General features: G+C 53.4%; 1 protein-coding gene and 1 long non-coding RNA gene across 2 annotated transcripts in view; one reads left to right on the forward strand and one right to left on the reverse strand.

Annotated features, from left to right (window-relative positions):
* The window catches only part of LOC309609734, a 28441-nt gene extending 16593 nt beyond the window's left edge, over positions 1-11848 (reverse strand). The window contains exon 1 of the long non-coding RNA XR_014233552.1: positions 10910-11848. This is a non-coding gene — a long non-coding RNA (uncharacterized lncRNA). The remainder of the gene's footprint in view (positions 1-10909) is intronic.
* Positions 9619-22143, forward strand: part of CCND2 (cyclin D2) — a 28082-nt gene continuing 15557 nt past the window's right edge. The window contains exons 1-3 of the mRNA XM_082351510.1: positions 9619-10100; positions 11883-12098; positions 14675-14834. Coding sequence (XP_082207636.1) covers positions 9906-10100; positions 11883-12098; positions 14675-14834 — 571 coding nt within the window. The 5' untranslated portion in view covers positions 9619-9905. The remainder of the gene's footprint in view (positions 10101-11882; positions 12099-14674; positions 14835-22143) is intronic.

The raw sequence follows: 22143 nt of genomic DNA on the forward strand, positions 1-22143 counted from the left end.
CGCTGTTCACGGTAGCCAGGACGTGGAAGCAGCCTAAGTGTCCATCGACAGAGGAGTGGGTAAAGAAGAGGTGGCACATATATACAATGGAATATTACTCAGCCATAAAAAGGAATGAAATTGTGCCATCTGCAGAGACGTGGATGGACCCAGAAACTGTCATACAGAGTGAATTAAGTCAGAAAGAGAAAAATAAATATCATATAATATCGCTTGTATGTGGAATCTAGAAAAATGATACAGATGAACTTATTTGCAAAGCAGAAATAGAAACACAGACGTAGAGAACAAATGTATGGATACCAAGGGGGGAAGGAGGGTGGGATGCATTGGGAGATTGGGATTGACATGTATACACTACTATGTATAAAACAGCTAACTAATGAGAACCTACTGTATAGCACAGGGAACTCTATACTCAATGCTCTGTGGTGACTTCAATGGGAAGGAAATCCAAAAAAGTGGGGATATATGTATATGTATAGCTGATTCACTTTGCTGTACAGCAGAAACGAACACAGCATTGTAAAGCAACTATACTCCAATAAAAATTAATTAAAAAAAGAAAAGAAATGGAAACATTGACGCTATCCCCAGGTCACAGTGCTGGAACTAGAATGTGTACATTCTGACTCCTAGCCTGGTGCCATTTCACCACCATGGTGCCAATGACAAGGACAATGTTTTCTGCATCTATTTTAGGAGACGTCTGAGCTTATAATCAGAGGTCTACATTCTGCTCTTTGAACATCTGGGTGATTCAGGACAAGTAAATGATCCACTCTGACCTCAACTTCCCTAACCAAAGGAGTGAAATGCTAATCAATAGTCTGTCAGATTCAGGGAGGGTTCATTCAGACGAGAAACAGATGCTCTGGGAAAAACAGCTACTCAAAGAAAGCACTGCTCGCAGTCTGATGGACCAAGAAGGGGTTTGGCTACTTTAAAAGGACCGACCAAACCCTAGACATGTAACCCAGACATCCAATCAACAAGTTCCAATAGTTTATTAAGAACAATATTCAAGAAAAATAATTTTAAAAACTACTATGCAATCCAAGGAATAATTACTTGCCTAGACTGAGTTTTAAAGAAAAGATAAACTTCCATGCCCCTGCGTTAAGGTAGGTGGTGTAAGATGGGTAAAACATGGCATCTTATTCTATGCCTTTTGTTCTATGTTTTATTATTTTCTTAAAGCATTCATGTATAGGATGTTAATTCTTTCCCAGGCTTGATCCCTAGACAACGGGCTTGTTAGGGAAAGGGACTGTATTATTCAACTCTTTTTCCTTCTTGCCAGCCTTACAAAACATTCACTGAGAGTCTAACTACATACCCACGACATCCCCGATGCCTAGCACACCGTTTGGCACCTGGTAAGGACTCAGCTTGTACCAAATAAATGAAAGAATAAAACACAAAAGCCAGAAGCAATCTCCAAAGCACAGAAACCTCCGCATATTTGACTCCTTCATTAAAACCATTTGAATTTTACCTTACAAATCTGAAGCGTGCCCCCGACATGCTCTGATGTATCTGTGCAGAGACCTGTGATGTTATCAGTTTAGCACATATGTGATCGCTCAGCATGAATACCTTGATGAATACTATATAGAATTTCAACTGCAGACTCCCAGACACAGAAGGCATATTCTGTGACGGGCCAAAATGTCATGAGGGTCCACAGCCCGTTCCCCTGTTTCCAAGCAAGACTACATCTAATCTATAACAGAGAGCCAGGCTTCCCTAAATCTGAAAAGAGTTCCACTGAGTGAAATATACAGGCAGCCTAGGTAAAGTCCTAAGTGTCTAAATGGAAGGTCAGACCTTGATTTCTCGAGATAAAGTACGGTTTTCATCCCAAGTATAGCAAATTTCACTGGAGTTCGATTACCAACTTACTTAAATCATTTGCTAGATGACATAAAATTGCGGGTAATTACACTACAAAGAGTAATTATCTGAATAATTTCCTTGTACAAAGGCAAGTAAATTGGAGCCTTAGTCTATATTATGTTAGGGAAATTTTAAATTAGGTACACCATTTTATTTAAAAAAGAGAAACAGTAGAAGAATATATATTCAGAAGTAGGGGGTAGAAAAACTTGCTATTCACCAGTTTATTGGAATTATACAATAGGGAGCTCATGGGCTGCTACTTGAAACAACTAAATTTCCTGAGTTTAAATGATTTCAGGAAGACCTCACACACAAAATGGCTGTCCAGATGTAATGCATGATCTAGACTCCCCTCTCTCTCAAAATATTTCTTTAAAATGATATTTCACGATCCTGAAATAATTGGTGACTGTGAGATGCCAGATGTAAGACATTTCCTCCAAAACCTTACGTAAACCCATACCATTCTCTTTAGAACATCTTCCTTGACACCAGGAAAGACTTTAGGTCCTGAGTTTGCATTAGCTAGATGGACCACCTCGCTACTCTCAAAAATGGAAACATATGTGGGCACGATGAAGGTAAGGAAGGATTTGTCAGTTAGGCAAAGGAATTTTCCTGTTCATTTTTAATCCTGTGCATTTTGTTTTCTTCCCTCAAGCAATAGGTCTACTAAATTTTGGTGACTTTTTGTTTTCAAAAGCACAAAATTGAGCCCTTTTGGTGTTGTTTCCCAGGGCAAAAACCTAACTTCGGAATCCATTTCCTTACAATTCGATCACAATTTTTAAAGAAACATAAAGTGAAGACTCACACACACTTATTGGAAGAGAAGGAGACAGCGGAATTATTATTATCGATTATCATCATCATCATTATTAAATAGGGCTTGAAGGAACACACCTCTATATGTCATAAAGAAAAAATTATTTGGTTTATAGCTGATGGGACCACAATGAAAGTGTGATTTGAGATGGCTAACAGCAGAAATAAATTAGGATTTTCTGTTCTAACTTCACCTTCCACATAAACCCCTCTCCTCTGAATTTGTGCTTTTCTAAGTTGTTTACACAATGCATAGGCGCAGACTTTGTTTCAAGTTCATGTAAGAGCAGATGCCCTTACTTCAGGCTGAGCAAAAAGGAAATGCATTCCTCCTAGGAGTCTAAATCCATCCTAGCTTGGATTGTCTAGCATACTTATACAAACTGCTTGCTTTCAGGTCAATCCTAAAATAGGAAGAACATCTCTCTCCAGAGGTGCACATTTTAAAGATTATAAAACTTTAAAAACAATCTATTTCACATTTCAAATAAAAAATGCCAACAAAAGACCACCAAGAAAATAATTTTAGAAAAATTTTCAATCTCCCTCCTGAATTTTGCCACCAGGGAAAAAAGCCACAAACAACAACAAAAACAACCCAAAACCTCAACAAGAAAATTATGTCTCCGGTTTTTATTAATGAGTTTTTTAAAGTTTGGAGAATATGAATTCAGGGTGTTGCAGAGTTATGCTATAAACTATACTAACAAATGCTGGCCATCCTTGTGTTTAAAGGCTGAAAAATAAAATATGAAATAAGGACTATTTGTTAGAAATAGTTTACATTGCTTCGATTTGGTTGTAACTAATACACAGCTGAATAAAGCCACAAAATCAAAAGAATATTCAATCACACTAGGAAAGTGGACATTTTAAAGGCAAATGAACGTTTGAACTTGGGCAAAATGTTTATAAAAACATTTTTAAGTTTTATAAAACAAATAAAAATGACTATTGCTCCAGAAACATTTCTGGTAGGTGTAGTCTTGACATTTTACTAAGGATTTAAACCTATAAAACGTTTAATATGACCTCCCCGAACTTAAATGTCTAAAATGAAGCAGGAGTAAAATTTAAAAGACATTTGTCTTTTTGGTTTTTCAAACACTTCTTTGGCTCCTTCCCTTTTTTTTTCCTTCAATAATTTATTCTGTTTTTCTACCTTTGTACATACAAATCAAGTGTCCATCAAATCAGGCACCAAAAAGCAAAGCTCTCTTAAATATAGTTCACTCAGACTGACCTTCAACAGCAAGTATGGACATTTTCATTAATTTTAACTCTTTTTTCCCCCCAGAAGAAACAAAACAAAGTCTCTTGGGTCAGAACAGCAACCATTAAACGAAAAAGAAATAAATAATAAGTTAAAAATAGAGGGAATGTGTTAAAACGAAGCAAGAATGGTCATAACCAAAGTCTGTCATCTTCAAAAAGAAACAGTTCCACACTTCATAACTGATTCAAACAGAAAGCTCCTCCTTTACATTTGAAACAAGTAATTCCACCTCACAAGCACATTTTCAAAGAAGCCCCTAGCCTTCTGCCTCTGATTCTTGCAACATTCTCTATACCTCACTGAGGTAAAACCCAGTTCACATTGACTATTTTTCTCCCAAATAGTCCCACAGAGCTCCTTGTAAATTTCAGTATAAACTCAGCATTGTCACCGTGGGTTTTAAGAATGGCACACTTCTGATATCACCCCCCAGACTGAAAGATTAAAAAGACTTTGCCCACATGGAGGGGAAATGAAGGTGCGCGGACTCACTCTGCAGCTGCAGTGTTTAGCTCTTGGGGTCTAGAAGGTTCTCCACGAGCACGGACACCCTGGGGGTATCCAGCGAGTGGGAGGGGAGTCGCCCTAAACGCTTGCCCATTTATTTGTGGAACTCTTTTGACGGGCGTATTTCTGGACGGATTTGCTCCTAACAAAGTAAAATTCGTCCAAAACTGCTTCTGTGCATCCTCGGGAGATGGATGTCACATGTAATTTTCACAGCGTCAGCCAACCCAGCTGGTATCGAAATAGTGGATGGGGCGGGGGGACCAGGGAGGAATAAGTCGCGCGTAAAAAACTGGCGTCCAAGTAAGTGCAGAACTCATTACCGAGGAACAGAAAGCACACCCACGTCTCCCCCGCTGGAGAGACGGCGGAGAGCTAGGTGGCGGCGCGTCGCGACCAGCAATCGCGATATTCAATCTGATGTCGCCAATGAGCGCAACTGGACGGCAACGCAAAGGAATCAGGTTTTCCCGGAGCTGAGAGCAGCTCGCGATTTCAAAGGGAGAAAACTCAGCTCCTCGTGGTGGAAGGTGCGGGGGCGCGGCAGGGAGGGCCTGGGAGAGAGTTGCCATTTGGCTCCGGGCGGGCGAGCACGGCGGGTCCCAGCGAGCCGGGCGGCCGGGGGCGCGAGGCCGGAGCGCCCTCCGCTAGGGGCGGGCCACGCCGCCGCCGCCGCCCGCCCCCGCCCGCCCCCTCCCCCGCCGCTTCCTCTCGCTCTCCCAGCCCCTTCCCCCCACGTGTGGGTGACGTCAAAATTCCGCGAAAAAGCCGCGTGTTGGCTCCTCCGGCGGAGGCGCGATTCCGTTGCCCAGCGGGCCCCTCCCGGGCGCCGGAGGGGAGGGCGAAGGAGCGAGCCGGCCGGTTCCCTTTCCTCCCGGAGGCCGGGCCCCGCCGACGCCGGGGGGCAGACGCCCCCCGCCCCAGATCTTACTGGAAAAGTCACTTTTATAAAGCGAAGGCACTTCCAGGGCTATTTTCGGCCGCGTGAGGCAGCTGAATCAGACAGGAAGAGGGGGAAAGTTCGGGTCTCTTTACTTTTTATTTTTTTTCCAAGGGAGGGGAGGAAGATGCGAGGGGGGCGAACGGACGGCAGGCGTTCCTGACCCACGCCTGTCGCATCTGCCGCCCGAGGCACGCAGACCGGGTGCAAGCTCGGACCCAGGGAGGGCGGCTGGAGAGCGCAGGCCGGCCCGTGTCTATCCCCGCAGGGTCTGGGCGCCCCGGGGCTGCCACGGGCGGGGGGCTGCCGTGCGGGGCCCCGGAAGCGCTCTCACACCTGGGTCCCAGTGCCTGGCGCGGGGAGCCAGCCGGCGGCTCGTCCCCACCCACCTTCTGTCCCCGTGAGCTCCAGTTCCCGACCTGTCCCTCTTCCTTTCGCACATTTTTCCAATTTGCTTCTACTCCCTTCCCACTCCCTCCCATCCCCTCCTTCTGCACCTCCTCGGCTTCCTCCCTGGTACTCCGGGCTCCTGGAGCCGAGACTCGGACCCTTGGCCATCTACTTTCAAGTGACCGTCGGGTTTTCGGTTTTGACTTGCCCGTCCATCCCTAAATGGAGAAATACACCGCTCTGCTCTGGGGGGGGGGAGAGGGGAGGGGGAGTTAGGGGTGGCGGGGGCGCCTGAGCCCGAACTCACTCCCCTCCCCCCACCCCGCCAGAGCGCCCGTAGGGGACGTAGCTTGTAGCCGACGGCGGGATCACCTGGCTGGGCGGCATCCGCCAGGTGAGCTGGGGCGTAAGTGTGCTTAGCGTTGCAGGTTCCTGCAGAAATGTGCCTATAAACACCCTGCACCTACAGGGGTTTGTACACTTTCCAACCGAAACTCCACAACGCGAGGGGTGGTGAGCCGGCCAGGGAGGGAATAAAAGTCCAGTAAAACTGACGTTCGCTAAAGGTTATCATTGATCCTACAAAGGGAAGGAGGTTTTTTTTTTCCCCCTTGAGGGGTGAAAAAGGAATAAGGAAGAGCCAATATTTTGTGGGGTTTTTTTTCCCTACAGTGACCAGTTTTGACTTAAAAGCCAGAGCACAGACGTTTGTTTTTTTTTCTCTAAACCTAAGGCTACACTCAAAAGAAAATGCGCAGGTTTGCCCAGAAGGCAACGTGCCTTTTCCCGCGTGCGAGGAGGAGTGCTTTTTAGCAAGCAAAATTAAAGTTTTAACACATGGTCGGAGTGGCGACCAAAAGGGAAAACTCAGTTTCCAGTCCAAGCCTCGCGGAGACATTCCTGCCAACCTCCGCACCCTCGCACGCCCCACCCCGAGCCCTGGAGCCTGAACCACTGGGGGACGGATTCGCTGCGAGGTTGCAGTTCGGGAACAGTCGGTAATCGGAAGGGGAAGTCAATGGGGAACTTGAAGGGGCGAGCCTGCCACGCGGGGAGCGCCCGCACTCGCGGGTCTGGGTGGACGGAGAGGGCGGCGGGGCGAGGGGCATCCGCCCGCGCCCCTCCCCTTCACAGCCGCCTGTCCCCCGCCCCCCGGCCCCGCTCCCCGCCGGAATTTCTCAGTAAAGCCAGACGGGTTTGGGGCTGGGGGGAGGGAAGGGGAGAAGGGGCCCCTCGGCTCGCCGCTCCCGAGACTTGAGGCCTCACCACCCAGGTTTTCTCCCCAGGGTGGGCGAGGCCCGGAGGACGACCACCCGCCTCTTCCCCGCCCCCCGCTGCCCCTCTTCAGGGGAACCAGGGCTCGGGATGCTTTCCCTGCAGGGAGGTGGAGAAAAGGCCGTGCTGGGTTAGTTACCAAGTGATGTCAAGAGGCTGGGAGCCCTCGCCGGCTTCTGTCCTTGCCTGTCGGGGCAGATTTATACTTTAAAAATACCTCTCTCGCCCACACTGCCCCCCACCCCCTACCCCTACAGCTTTCTTTGATCCGCTCAAAGGTGGCTGAGCTGAAGTTTGAGTAAGTCCTTTATGGGGTCTTAAAATGTTAAGTTCGTCGTATTTATCCGGAGTGACTCAAGGCCTGAGTCGGGAAGTCCACGTTGACTGAAATCAATAGGTGATTGTTGGGGACCCGCTGTCTTCCGAGGAACACCGTACTCAGCCCCGACTGTCATCCGCCGCGCGGGACTGTTTCATTTTGAGTTTGCAACTTGGGTTTTTCAGCGAGCTTTTTTTCTTCCCGAAAGCTAATGGCTTCCACCGCAATTAGACATTCTCCTCGCCCGCCCCTTCCCTCCCCTCTCTTTACATACAGTCGATTGGATACTAATTCCCGAGGCTATTGATAAGGTCGCCGGCGCCCCGGCCTCTCCCCAGCCCTCGCCCGCCCCAGTCCCCGCTCTCCCTCCGCCCTCCCTTCCTTGGCTTCCTTTTGATGTAGCGGGGAACGCGTCCTACTAAAAAAAAAAAAAAAAAAAAAAAAAAAAAAGTAATCTGCCCGGTAACAATCAGCGCGCAGTAGCAGGAGACCCAGAGCTATTGGCTATGCAAATAGAGGGAGGGGAGACGGCGCCCCAAACTCTTACTCACCCTTTTAAAGCGATATCCCCCTTCCACCCACCCACCCACCCCTTCCGCCCCACCCTCTTGGAAAGGGGCTGGCCCCGGGGCCAGGGTTAATCGCTCGCACCTCTGGTTTATGCGCTCCCCGCCCTCTTTATTCCACCTCCCCCTCCTTTCAGGGAACAGAGCTCACAGCTCACCCAGCCTGCCCCCTCCCCCCGCTTGCCCTCGCGCCCCGGTTCGGGCCCCCTTTCTCAGCGAGGGAGGTCCTGGGCCAACCTCGGTGTCTCTCCAGAGACCCTACCCACGCCGCGCTCGGCGCACGTGCCAGCTCCGCCAGCGCGCCGCGGGCCCTGGGCCCACTCCCTTTCTTCCCGGAGTGAAATAGCACGGACGGGCAGGGTTGGGGGTGGCGGGAGGAAGGAGGTGAGGAAACGCCACCAGATCCCCTCTAAAAGCGGCTTTGACCCGAGGATGCATTGGAGCACGTGTCAGAGCCGACCGCGCTGGCTGCGTCTCCACCGTAGTTCCGCTCGCGGGGAGAAAGCCCTGGCTGCGAGCGACGCGTGAACCCGGAGGGTCCGCGAGGGTGCAGGCGAGGGACCCGGGGTGGAACTCTTGGGCCTCGGAGGAAAGGAAGGGGTGGTGTCGTTGGCGCCGGGGGAGAGAGGGGGAGCCAAACCTACCCCTCTTTCGCCCCTCTCCCCTCCTCCTCCCGGGCTATTTCCTAGAAAGCTGTATCAGTGTGGCCACGCTCGGCGCAGACACCTCGGGCGGCTTGTCAGCAGAGGCAGGGCGAGGAAGCGGGTTTTTCCTGCGTGGCCGCTGGCCGCGGCGGAACCGCTGGTAGCCCTGCCCCCGGCCTGCGGCGGCTCGGGGCGCCTCCCCGCGTCTCCCAGTGGCGCCTGCGGCGCCCCAAGAACGGGATGGTTTCTGCTCCTGGGTCACATTCTATCACGTCGGAGAAGCGCCCCCTCCCTCCGGACACTCACCCCTCCCCCCCCAACACATCTGCGGGGGGGCGGGGGCGGGGGTTGGAGTGGGCGCCGTAGTTCTGGTCCCTTTAATCGGGTTTTGGAAACAGCTTCGACATGATCAGGAACATAAATTTCAGGGACATAACCTTTTTCTCTGGGTATGCGAAGTTGCTGTTTTCTCAAATCGCCCTCTTTCTTTCTCACGTAAAGGATCTATTTCTCAATTGTCTGAGCCCACCTCATCTTCAAGTAATCTACCCGTCATTCCTGGATCTTAAAATACATGGGCGGGAGTATTAGGATAAGTTTTGAAGCAGCCAGAGTCGGAGGGTCGTATTTTGGCAGGATGCACCTACAGAATGTGCGCAATTAGAGGAAATAAGTAGGAATCGGTGGGTTTTTTTTTTTTTTTTGTGGGTTCCCCTCTCCGGGGCCCCTGGCTTGCGGGGCTGGATAGAGGGAGAGGGCCTCGGAGAGCTAAGGAGAGGGGGCCGGGGGGCGGGGGACTGCGTTTGAAGTTTGGTCGGGCCAGCTGCTGTTCTCCTTAATAACAAGAGGGGAAAGGAGGGAGGGAGGGAGAGACTGAGAGGAGGAGGGGAGGACCGGGAGGGGAGGGAAAGGGAGGAGGAACCGGAGAGGGGGGTGAGGCGAGAGGGAGGAGAAGTAACTGCCCAGCCAGTTTGCGTCACTGCCTCGGAGAGCAGAGAGCAGAGCGAGCTGGGGAAAGCAGACAAGTTTGAAGGGGAGGGCAGGCAGAGTCAGCAGCCCCCGGGGCGCTCCTCTCCCACCGCCCATCCCTTTCCCCTCTTCTTCCCCAGCTTCCCTCTCTGCCCTTCGCTATTTCCCCGAAAACCCCTTATTTAGCCAAAGGAAGGAGGTAAGGGGAATCCTCTCCCCTCCCCCTCTCCAAAAAACCCCCCAATTTTCCAGTCCGGAGATCGCAGGGGCGCGAGTGGGCACCCAGCTGGCCATGGAGCTGCTGTGCGGAGAGGTGGACCCGGTCCGCAGGGCCGTGCCGGACGCCAACCTGCTCCACGACGACCGCGTGCTGCAGAACTTGCTGACCATCGAGGAGCGCTACCTTCCCCAGTGCTCCTACTTCAAGTGCGTGCAGAAGGACATCCAGCCCTACATGCGCAGGATGGTGGCCACCTGGATGCTGGAGGTAGGTCTGCAGGCAGGCGCACCGTCCGTCCCCGCCCGGACCCCAGACCCCACGCGGGGACCCTGAACCTGCGAGAGGGCAGCCTCCGCGCCCGCCTCCCCGCTGCTGCGCGAGAGGTTACCCCGTGCCCTCGGCGAGACGCGTGGCTTCCTTTCTGTTCCTTGCGGGGTGCAAGATTAACGGGGGGAGGAGGAGAGGAGGGAGGAGGCAAATCTGGGAGCAGCGAGGCTGTCCCGGGGCGGGGGTGGGGGCGCATCCCGCGCGCGGGTGCCTGCATGTGGCTGCCTCCTCCTCCCCCCCCCAACCCCGACCTGTCTTTTGCGAAGCCGAGGCTGCTTTCAGTGCCTTGAAGAAGGGAGTAGGAGCGGGAAGCCGGGACCCCAAAGTTAAAAAATCAGCCCCCCCACAAAGGCCAGGGCAAATTCGTCCTAGCCTCGGGTCCCCCCCCCACCCCCCGCCTGTGGTCGCGACTCCGCGTTGGCACTTAAGGGGGGAGGGCGGAGGGCGGAGGGAGGAGAAGAGAAACGGGGAATTCAGGAGCCCCGGAAGTCACACTGAAGAAACGTGTGTTTTCGGGGAACCCAAAAGAACCACTTCTTTCCCCTCGCTCCGAACCCTCGCGGACCGAGCCTTGTGCCCACGTCTGCACGGCTCCGGACCTGCCGTGGTTTCGCCATGTTGCTTTGTAAACTCGGGGTGGAGAGGCTGGAACGCGTCGCCCGCTCCCCCTCGCACCCCACTTTCCCGGCCCCCCACTTCTGATGGCGCCCTCGACCCCGATCCCCCCCTCCCTCACGAAGGTTACTTACGTTTCGGCCTTCAGTTTCCTGGGTGCGGAGATCTGGGTGGGGTGGGAGGGGGGAGGAGGTGTGTGCAGGGGGGATAGCGGGTCCCCCCCCGAAGGAGAGGCTGGAGCCCCCCGCGCCTCTCTCCGGCGGCTCCCCGTCCTCGTCTGTCCCCCAGCTCTTCGCCACCGTCCCCGGCCTCTGCCCTTGTGGGCCGCGGCCGGACACTCCCGCCGCCGCGCTCACCCCTGCAAGTTTCCCCCTCGGTATCCAAAGCCCCAGGGGTCGCGGTCCAGACCTTCCCGGCACCCCAAACCTCCGCTGCGGGTAGCCTGGGTCCTCTGTAGGGTTTTCACGGCGAAAGGGCTTGTCTGGGGTATTTCCTCGATTTTTAATTATTTTTTGAACCCGTCTCCCCTGCTCCGACTCCGGCCGCCCAGGCTGCGCGGCGCTGGCTCCCTCCGCCCTCCCCCCGCTTCCCCACCTCTCCCCACCCACCCCCCCAAATGCGGCGCCTGGGCCGCGGGGACTGCCCCCGACAATTTTTTCAATTGTCGGGAATGATAGAGCAGGGTCTGGGGGTCCGAATGAGACCAAGAACGAGACCCCCGGAGCCTCCAGAATATTTTTATTGATTTTTTGAAAAGATGACGAAATCCAAAAAAGAGAGTGAGTGAGTGCGAGCGAGCGGAGCGGTGAGCGGCCCACGGGGGCGGCGGGGCCGGAGCTGCTGCGCCCTCGGCCTCGGGGTCCTTAACCCACCTCTCCTTTGAGTTTTTAGGCTCCCGGGGAGGACCCCAGCGCGGATGGCCATTCAGATTGACCCCAATTTCCTCGCCTTCATTCTGATCGCTTATTCTACTCCCCTCCCCCTCCCCCCTCCCCCGACAAATTCAATATTTTTGTCGTTTCCCTAGATTGTGCGGTTTCCCTTTTTTCCTCTTTTCCTGATACTATGGTCTCCCCCCACCCCGACCCTGTCCCACTCGTGTCATAGGTCTGTGAGGAGCAGAAGTGCGAAGAAGAGGTCTTTCCTCTGGCCATCAATTACCTGGACCGCTTCTTGGCCGGAGTCCCAACTCCGAAGACCCATCTGCAGCTTCTGGGGGCCGTGTGCATGTTCCTGGCTTCCAAGCTCAAAGAGACCATCCCGCTGACCGCTGAGAAGTTGTGCATTTACACGGACAACTCCATCAAGCCTCAGGAGCTGCTGGTAATGACTGCCTCCTTCCTCCCTGCCTTTCTGCTCTCCCCTATCCTAATAATATACTTTGATGCCGCTGCTCCCAGAACAGATCCATAGGACCCCAAATTACCCATCACTGAAGTTTTCACACTTCTGGGAACTCTTTTAACACGAGGCTCCTTGTGTTCCTACTGTGTGCTGGGCTCTGTGCGAAGTACCGAGACTCCACCCATGAATAAGATCCTCACTCAGGGAGACTTGTGTTGGTGAGATTCATTTGCAGTGTGTGCGCGCCCGCTTGCGTATGCAAAGGAGGCATGAAACACAGTGATAAAATATTTTAATTAAATTCCAAATTTTCAATCGCTGAATTCCGAGACAGTAATCAACCTCTCACGTGATTCTCAAATACACATGTGGCGTGTCTCCTAAGAACCGGGAGTTCAAAGGTAGGTCTTAGGCACCTCTTAGAGTCTCAAGATACCCGCACATAATAGCTGTTCACTAAATACCAGCTCATTGGCTTTTGAGCAGAGTCAAATTGGGCCCTTTGTCAGAGGGTTGGGAGGCCTGGATTCCTGTCTCCGGTGGGGCTGTTACGTCTACATAGACACGGGGTCCTGTCTGGACTCTGGTTTCCTGCCCGCAAACCTTTTTCCCACCCAATAGGACTCTTTGCCCCTGTAGCTTCATACTTAAGATGGCCATGTGGCAGCAGCGTGGCATTGGTTGGGCAGCTCCAGAGGCCCACCTTCAGTGATCTGCACAGCCTATCTCCCAACTGTTCGGAAAAGGGGCCCCCTCTTCCCACCCCCTCCTCCTCCCCCTCCCTGCTGGCCAGGCCTGCACTAAGTCCACAGGACCCGGGACTGGCTGCCTGAACTGAGCTCTTTGTGAGAGGCCTTCCTCCCTGAGGCTGTGCTGCCACCTAGCGGCAGACATGTGCAAGGATGGGGAGGAATCTCCGAGAATGCAGAGGGGCATGAATGACCTCACCTTTGAACAGTTGCCAGATTTCAGCTGCTTCTGGTTTGGTCCGGGAGGCCCAGAAAGGTGCTTTCTTCTAGGAGATCTGCTTCCTTTAATAATGGTACAAGTCGAGTGGTTTATACTCACATTCCCCCGTGAGAAGGAGAGCTGGAATTTCAAGCCATCTTGGAAGACACTGACTGTTTAGTAGTCTATCTGGGTTTTCACCCCCAGCCTCCCGTAAAAAGCCAAGGCAGACTTGAAAGCAGGTAAAGGGAGCATGGTTAAAATTGGGATCCAGTTATATTTCTCACGGGAGACGAGGAAAACGAATCTTCCTTTTGCTTCATTGTTTCAACATGATGGGGGACTCGGGTATTTTTCAGAGCGCCCCAGTTTTTTTCCAGGGGCTTGCCAAGCTAATTTATATTACTGCAGACAAATCTGCCTTTTTCCGGTCTCTGTCTCTTTATCCCAGAAGTTGAGAACTGGAGGAGTCCTCCTATTTTACCAACAAGAAAGCCGAGGCCAGGGAAGGGGAGGGAATTGGCCCACACCGCACAGCCAGCCGGTGCTGTGCGTCGCAGGCAGAATAGGGCTCTGGTGGCCAGCTTAACAGGCGGAAGACAGTCGGGATCTTGGGGTGAATGGGGGAACGGACGACACTGGTAAGCTGGTCGCTCATTCTGCTGATGATGATAGATCGATAGGCCTGTTTTTCCCTCTGACTGCACGTATTTTTAAGGCTTTCTCCTTGGTTTGTTTCCCTTTGAGCACAGTTCCCCCCAACGTATTCCAACAAGGGAGAGAAACAAGGTTTTTCACTAGGTGGGCTGCTGGTGAGAGGCCCACAAGAGACAGGGTTACATGGTGCCAGCATTTGGGCTTCAGGCTTCTATGACCTTGAACAAGGACCTTCACCCTGCCCTGAATCACCTCCAGCTGCACAATGGGGTTGCCAGTGACCATGCGGTCCTTCAGTCATGGTAACAAAGGCCTGTGAAACATTTAAGTGGAAGGGTGCCCCGGGTCTGAGTATCATTTCCCAAGATTTCTGCATTACGTGTCCAGGGGAAAGTTTTAGCAGCAGAGAGAAAAATGGCACTTTTTGGCACCGACTACGAGCAAGCTAATTGGTTGCCAAGGATTTGGGCCAAGAAACCTAATTTTGAGCTTTATTCTGTGTACATCATTTTTCCACGAGGATTAAAAAGACTATTAATCTGGTGATAGATATACAGTAAATTGCTACCAAAGGGCTACAATGACCTTGGCGTTATCTTAACTGTAGATTCAACCTTCTGGGTGGGCAGGCAGAAGCATACTGTGGAATGCAAGTCAGGGTTGGGTGTGGGTCGGGGAGCTGGGGAGACAGAGAAATAGAAAGTACCATCTTGGCAACAGCTACCTGGGCTCTCATTATTTTCAGTGGAGCCTGACCTTTGAAGCCTTAGAGGAGCCGTCACCCACTTCAAAGCTTTAGGGCCACTCTGATAAACGGCCCCGCCTTCCAATCTAGCCCCGTGTCCTAATGAGAATCGTTATGAAGACTGGTCTGGATGCCAAGCCCCCAGTCCCGGATGCCAGGTCAGCCTGTGGGTTTTATACTCTTCCCTTCCTCCCTCCATCCCCAGGAGTGGGAGCTGGTGGTGCTGGGCAAGTTGAAGTGGAACCTGGCGGCTGTGACCCCCCATGACTTCATCGAGCACATCCTCCGCAAGCTGCCTCAGCCCAGCGAGAAGCTGTCTCTGATCCGCAAGCACGCTCAGACCTTCATCGCTCTGTGCGCCACTGGTAAGAGCTGCTGGAGCCCAGTGGGGGCCAGGTGCTGGGGAGGCCTTTGCGGTGGGGGGGGGGATTCAACGGGAGGAGGACCGCAGCCCTAACTTCCAGGGATTGGGGGGTCGAGGGGAGGGGGGTCCCAAGTAATCTAGAGTCCAAGGTTTCATTCCTGGGCTGTTTTCTTCCTTCCTTTATCTCAGCTGGTATATTTTCTCTCTCTGCCAAACTCATAAATGGTTTATGAGAACAGGTGTGGTGAGGGGGGAAAAAAAAAATAGCGCCCGTTAAAATATTCTTTATGGTGTCTAAAGTGCTCTTTGAAGATTATATATACTGCCCTCCGGTCGTGTTTCAATCTTTCATCTTTGGAGGAAAAGGATGGCTTGGAGATAAGCCCAAGAGGAAATTTGGAGGGGGGCGGGATGCAAATACAGGTCTGAGGAACGCTGTCAAGATAAATACCGCCTGCCCTGATAAGTGGTAAGGGAGGCCAGAGGAATTCTTTTGGCTGCAGGTCATGTACTGCCTTCCGGCTGCTCCTTGTGCAGGGTTCGGGTGGACATGTGGGGTTTTCAGCAAGGACCGCTTCCTGAGCCTGGGCTCTGCTGCCCTCCCTCCACGTGTTGGGGTTTTGATTGCAGCCTTTAACACTGAAACCGCCTTTTCATGTTAAGAGCTCTACACCCACCATTGATCCCGCAATGGATACATCGTCCTTGTTGGCCCATTTGCTTTGCAATTAACTGATAAACTAAAGGCAGTGGTTTGAGGCAGTCTCATAACACTGAACTTTGGCCAGTTTCCACCATCTTTTTTTCCCTCCCCCCTAATGGTAGTGGCCATGGGAGAAACTCCGGACCCATCGTCGGCCAGGGTAGAGCGTCAGGCGTTCATATTTTCACAATCAGAAGTGTTAGGGAAAGAACTTGCTTGGGTGGATCTTTCCCCCCCACCGGGTGAGAGGGCGGGGTTCACGGTTGCCAGGAGTATGTACTGGAATTGCAAAGGTGGGCCTGGGGCTTGACTTCTTTCAGTATCTTGTTACATGTTACTCTGGAGCTTCCGAAGATGAGCACGTTATCTGCAATAGTGTTCATGCCCTGTTCACGGTCAAAAGGTCGAGCTTTGCTACTTACCACCCCGCGACCTCTCTGAACCTTTGCCTCTTCATCTGCAAAATACGCCTATTGACACAGGATGCTCTTACAGCCTTTTCAGGTGGTTAGGAAAACGGACATCAGAAGAGAGATGATGTACAAGGAGGTCCTTTGTCAACCAGGCAAGGTGTAGGCGATGTGCCCTGGTACTAAATGTGAAAATGTCTCCGATTCTGACTCTTTTAACTGAGTGGATACAATGACTTTCCTAACCCTAACCCTGCTACCCCCATCTGAGTTTAGCAGGACGCCGTGCTCGGGCTTTGCGGGCTCAGATGCAGGGTCCAGCCCCCCACTGTGGATCCCAGAGCGGGCTTCCCGTCCCTGAGCTTCCCAGATCCAGGCCCAACCTCGTGGAATGTCCGTGCCCTGTGCCTTTCCTGCAGCCCTGGGGGACCATTCTTTGCCCATGATTCTTGCTGCCCTGCAGACCGTAGCCCTTCTTCTGCTTCCTCCCCTTCTGCTGTCTGGCCTGGCCCCTAGAGGTCAGCCCCTCATTGACTTGTCATTTTGTCTCCCAGGCCCTGCTGTCCCTTCCTCTCCATTGTGATGATTCACTGTGGAGAAGGGGTCAACCAGCCCTTTTCTCTCTAGGATGGCTGACCCCCGACCCTGTGCTCCCCCATCGCCCAGCTGTCGATAGCCAGAGCTCTGCTCTGACCTTGTCTCTTAACGGACGTACCTTTTGGGGTCCATCTGCCCACTCCTCCTCGCTGATCTCTGACTCGGGTCGGGAGGGTGGGTGGAGTGACCCAGGCCAAAAGCAGATCCCCCGATTGCCTAAAGGCCCATTCTCTAAAATTGGGGAGCCCATCCGCCACTCCTGGCCTTCTTGGCCAGGTCCTTGGGGCAGCTGCCACGTTTGGGGCCCGAGGAGGGAGGCTGGGATTCAGGGACGGGACAGAGGTCTGAGGGGAGGCAGAGGAAGTCGGGAAGACTGCCTTTTGAGAGAGGAGCTAGCCTGGGGCAGGGGCAGGGGAGGATGGGAATGAGAACTCCTCCAGCCGGGTACTGAGCGCCACGTGTGGACCGCTCAGAGCACAGGGAGGGTCTCAGACGTTTCCTGGGTCTAGAGGGGATGAGCCTGCCTGAGAGGCATTTCTTCCCCTGATCTGCCCTTGACTGTCTGCGTGGCCGAGTCACGTGGCATCCCGCTGCCTGGGGTTTTAGGGCCGCGGGCCTGACGGAGTAAAAGCCAAGGGGCTTGCTTTTCTTGAGGGGAACACCTTCCGGTTAGATGAGATGCCTCGTTCTGGGGCCAGGGTGTGAGGAATGGGCGTGTGCCTAGGACAGGCCGGCGGGAGTTACAGCAGCACAGGTCCTGCTCCGTTCCCCCCAGGGATCCTGGACGTTCTGCCTTGGAGCTCCAGGAGCACCGGCAGCCAGGGGCAGCGACCCTGGGGCTGTGTGGCTAGTTGAGGGGGAAAGCTGCTTGTGAAAGAGCTGGCGGTGGTCCCGCAGTCCGTGGAGAGTGCCTGTGTGTGAAAGGGGAAGAAGCGGGAAGGGCAGGGCTGTCAGTCCTCCTTCCCGGGGCTTGAGGCTTCACATGGTGGTGAGACGGAGAGAGGTGCCCTCTTCCCTCCCCTGCTCAGCCCTGAACAGCCCCTGGGGCAGGAACTCTGGCTGGTGCTGGTCAGTGGAGGCCATGGGGTGAGGGGGAGCCCTTCATAACCGCCTTCCCTAGAGCTTTGGACGCTGAGCAGCAGACCGTTCCTAGCATCCCCCTGGTGCCGCTCTGATGGCAGAGCCCCCAAGTCTGCCAACGAGGAAAGAGACCATTGGGATGACTCAGGATCGCACGCCGGCGTGGGGGAGATTCCTGATGCATGACATCATGCTGAACAGATGATTCCAGTTAGTTTAGAAGAGCCAGTGGCGTTGAGTTTGAACTTGGCGCGGGCGGGGGTGAGGGAGGACGTGTTTAGCCTCCCTACCCACGGCACCCCGCATCTCCCTCTGTGCCTAGGAGCCCCCCACCCCGAGGTGCTGCCCTCAGCTATCCAGGTTCCCTGCCCAGTGGGCCTGGGCCCCAGGGATGGGGGTACCCCAGTGCTTCCCCGTCCTCCTGGCTGTACCTAGACGTGTCTCGTGACGCTTCATCCCTGGGTTATAGCCAGACAGTGGTGGCCCAGAGAGGGTCCACGACTTCGCCCCTGATCCAGAAAGCGAGGTCTGCCTGGGTGGTTGGAAGGTGGAAGGAAGAATGGAAAGCCCTTTCCATCTGCGACCCAATGAGTACCGTTCACCGAGCAGTGGTCACGGGGCCCCGGGGAAGTGGGCTGTTGAACCGGGAGTCTCAGTTCTTCCGTACGTGGGGACGGGCAGCTTGACAGGGCCCATCTCACTTCCCACCTGGCTGTAAGGTGGGTGAGGAGCAGGCTGAGGGCCCTCGTCCAGCCCCCCACCGGTTCTGGCCTTTTAAAACCCCACCTGAGGCAGGTTGGAGGAGAGGGGGAGAAGGGCATCCCTGGTTCTCTCCCCCTCGGAGCGAGCGCCTCTCGCCCCCTGGTGGTGAACAGAAGCACAGCGGTCACACTTGCCGGTCAAGGCCTCGGCCACCATAGTCAAAACAATGGGGATAAAGCCATCCCCAGGGCCATGTAATCTGTGGTTTCAAACCCGCTTAGCTCAGAACGCTTCCTTCAGTGAAATCTTACCAAGCTGATGAACGTGGAGCAGCTCTCCTGCCCTTGCCCAGATTAAGGAGCCCAGCGGGACCCCAGGAGGTCCTTGGGTGGTGAAGCGTCTCTGCAGGGTCCCACAGTGGGCTGGGGCCACAGACGGGAGGGGTTCCCATCTCCTGGACTCCTGAGCCCGGGCTCCTTCCTTTGGGCTTTTTCTCCGGCCTCTGATGGGAAAGATGGCCGTGTATTCCCAGTGGGGCGTGGGCGGTGCCTCTGAAGAGCTCTTTACCTGCTGGTGAGTCTCCGAGTGCACTGAGGTGCAGCGTCCAGGTGCCTCTCTCCATCTGAAGCCCAGGCCCGGCATCAGACGTTAGACAAGTCACTTAACCTCTCAAGGTTTCATCGATTCACCCGTAAAAGGGAGTGTCTTGAAGCAGGTGAATTCCACCTTGTTTTTTTGCTAATTCCTTGCCAAGTAAGCAAACAGTAGGAACGCTGCCTGGGCTGGTCGGTGGAGCTGGGGTTCCCTGTGAGGCCGCTGCTGGCCTCACCGAGAAGGTGGAGGTCAGGTCAGGGCTGCTGGGGTGTGGGGCCTGTTCCTTGGCTCTGGGTGACCCCAGCTGAATGAATAGCCCGACTTCTCTTTCATTCCTTGTGTGCTTGTGCCCTCTTTCCATCCCCCTGTGAGGCCTCAGCTTCTCCCACTGCTGACAAAGCAGCAGGAGGCAGTGGGGACACGATGAGGCCGGTTCTGCGACACACACACACACACACACACACACACACACTGAGAGTGAAAGAGCCTCAGGGCGGCCAGAGCAGAGCCCTCGTTCTCCCCGGCCTCGCTCTGCAGGGCCTGCTGTTTCCCCTTATCCCTGCAGACGCTGAACAGAATCGCCGACAGCCAGAACTGTCCACCCCGATCCCACAGCGGGCCCCTGGGGTAGGAACAGTGGGGCGATGACAGTGATGCTGGTGGTGGGTGTTGTGGATTGTTTACCAAGAGCCAGGCACTGTTCTCTTAGCTGAATCCTCAGAACTACCCTATGAGAGTATAATTATTATCCTTATCTGTGGGTGGAAAAATGGAGGCTCAGAGAGGTCAGGTAACTTGCCCACCTTCACACAGCTGGTAGGTGGTAGGTCACCAGCCTCCGTGGCCTCCACCTTCCAGTGCTTGGAGCTGCTTGGCCCAAACCCTTCCCACCTCCTTTGGGGAATCCTCCTAAGCGTGTGTCTCTAATGCTCCTGTCCACGTGGGCACCTCCTTTCTTTGAGATGTTTCTTTAGAAGTCACCTAGCCATTTAGAACGCGCCATGCTGTATTCTATTCATATGTCCCGTGTCTTGGAGGAATCATCATCATGCTGCCTGAAACAGGGAGGAACACGTCGTAACTCGATCGGAATGGGTCCAATCAGCTCAGCTAATTGCCTCTCACTCGGGGGGGGGGGGGCGGGTTCTTAGGAAGTCGCACACACTTCAGCTTTCCAGGTGGGCAGCTGAGGATGGAGATAGACCCTCACCACTGAGCACACCTACAGCACCAACGTAGAGCTTGTCAGCGTTTTTGACCAAGAGACTCAGAGATTTGGGAGAGATCGTTAACTTGGTATTTTATTTTTGCGAAGATAAAATAACGTTTCCCCCACTGGATGGTGGGGAAATTTACATACATCTTTGTATTCTAATTTCCCCATGTGCATGCATGTCGATGCATTTCTATTTATATATTTATGGACAGTTGCAGTCTTGATCATAGCACGTGCTCATGAGGCCTGATTTTATTTTTGCTCCCTCCCTCAAGTAAATATTGTGAATCTATCTCCATCCAGTTCCATAGCCAAAAGTTTAAGGTTTCCAGAAATGGCTGAATGGGTTGGATGGAACTTTCCACAGGTGAGTGTGGAGGTTAGCTAACAAGAGCTAGTACAAGGACACGACCCTTCAGATGTTTTATTCAGGTGTTTTTCTCTCTGCCGTTTCCCCTACCAGCAGAGAGGGGGTGTCCCTGGGTGTGGTCTTGGGGCAGCCCCTGAGGCCATGCAGAACTGCTCGATGGAGAGAGATGTCTTGTGACTTTGCTGCCTGGGGGAAGCTGTGCTGTGTTCTATTGTCTCTTCCTTATTCTTTTCCTTGAGAGTCGTTTTTACTCCAGAGCCTTAAGTAAAAGCCAGTTAGAGCTGGAAGGCCCCGGGAAGATTAGCCAGCCTACCATCTTCCAACTTTTTGACCTAAACCATAAAGGAAGAAATACATTTTATAACGCAACTCAGGATAACTGTCAACGTATGTCAAATCGATACAGATGTTTTTTAAGACAGTATTGACTCTCACTACTTGCATTACTTCCTGATACTTTCTAGTCTGACGTTGTTAGAATTGTTCTAACATTTTTTTTTTCTTTTAAATTTATTTATTTATTTATTCATTTCTGGCTGTGTTGGGTCTTCGTTCCTGCGCGAGGGCTTTCTCTAGTTGTGGCAAGCGGGGGCCACTCTTCATCGTGGTGCGCAGGCCTCTCACTATCGCGGCCTCTCTTGTTGCGGAGCACAGGCTCCAGATGCGCAGGCTCAGTAGTTGTGGCTCACGGGCCCAGTTGCTCCGCGGCATGTGGGATCTTCCCAGACCAGGGCTCGAGCCCGTGTCCCCTGCATTGGCAGGCAGACTCTCAACCACTGCGCCACCAGGGAAGCCCTGTTCTAACATTTTGTTCAACTCAACAACAACAAAAAATGCTGGTCACCACCTACAAATGAATTTCATGACCCTGTACTGAGTTGGAGGTGGAGGTTAGAAAAATTAACTAGTTAGTTCGCTGCTCTACCTCCACCCTCCTCGTAGGCAACTGGGACTCCAAGGGGCTGGGAGGGAGGAAGTGACTCGCCCAGGGTCCCACGGGCTGGACCTGGCTTTGCGGGAGAGCCGGGCAGTTGTCGGGGCCCCAGAGGGGGTCACTGCCCTGCTGCTCAGCAGGGCCACCCTGGCTTCCCTGGCCCTGTCGCTGCTGCCCAGAGGCTGCCGTGTTCATGCAGCTCGTGCTCCCCAGTTCTGGGGGGCGGGGCAGGGGACAGTGTCCCTCGGCATTTTCCCACAAAACGAGAAGGGAGGTACGATCTTCTCGGCAGCCCCAGGACCATCCATCCACACGCCCTGACTGCCAGAGTGAATTCATTTGCTGGAAGTGGGAGTTGGGTTTGCAGGCAGCGGGATGCAAAGATAGGCGTGTGTGGGCTATGCTTCCTGGGCTGAGGCCTGGGGCAGGGGGGCCGGGGATCCCCTCCTGCCCTGCCCTTCCCTGCCAGCTGCTCCCACCCGGGGCCTGTGTGGGCCCAGGGCCTCTGCATTGTGAATGTCCCAGGCGGGGAGCTAACGAGGTTACTGGGCAGAGAAACACTCCTGTGACCCCATGTGAAGAGACCTACAGCAGAGTGGGAGGCAGGGAGGCTGGCTTCGTCACTGTGTGGGGACAGAGAAGGCTCTGGACGAGTTAGAGCACAGCAGGCTTTGGGTGGAATGGCGTAATATATGTACATCCCT

The sequence above is a fragment of the Balaenoptera borealis genome (genome assembly GCF_965194805.1).
Source record: "Balaenoptera borealis genome assembly, chromosome: 13".
In the NCBI taxonomy this organism is placed as follows: domain Eukaryota; kingdom Metazoa; phylum Chordata; class Mammalia; order Artiodactyla; family Balaenopteridae; genus Balaenoptera; species Balaenoptera borealis.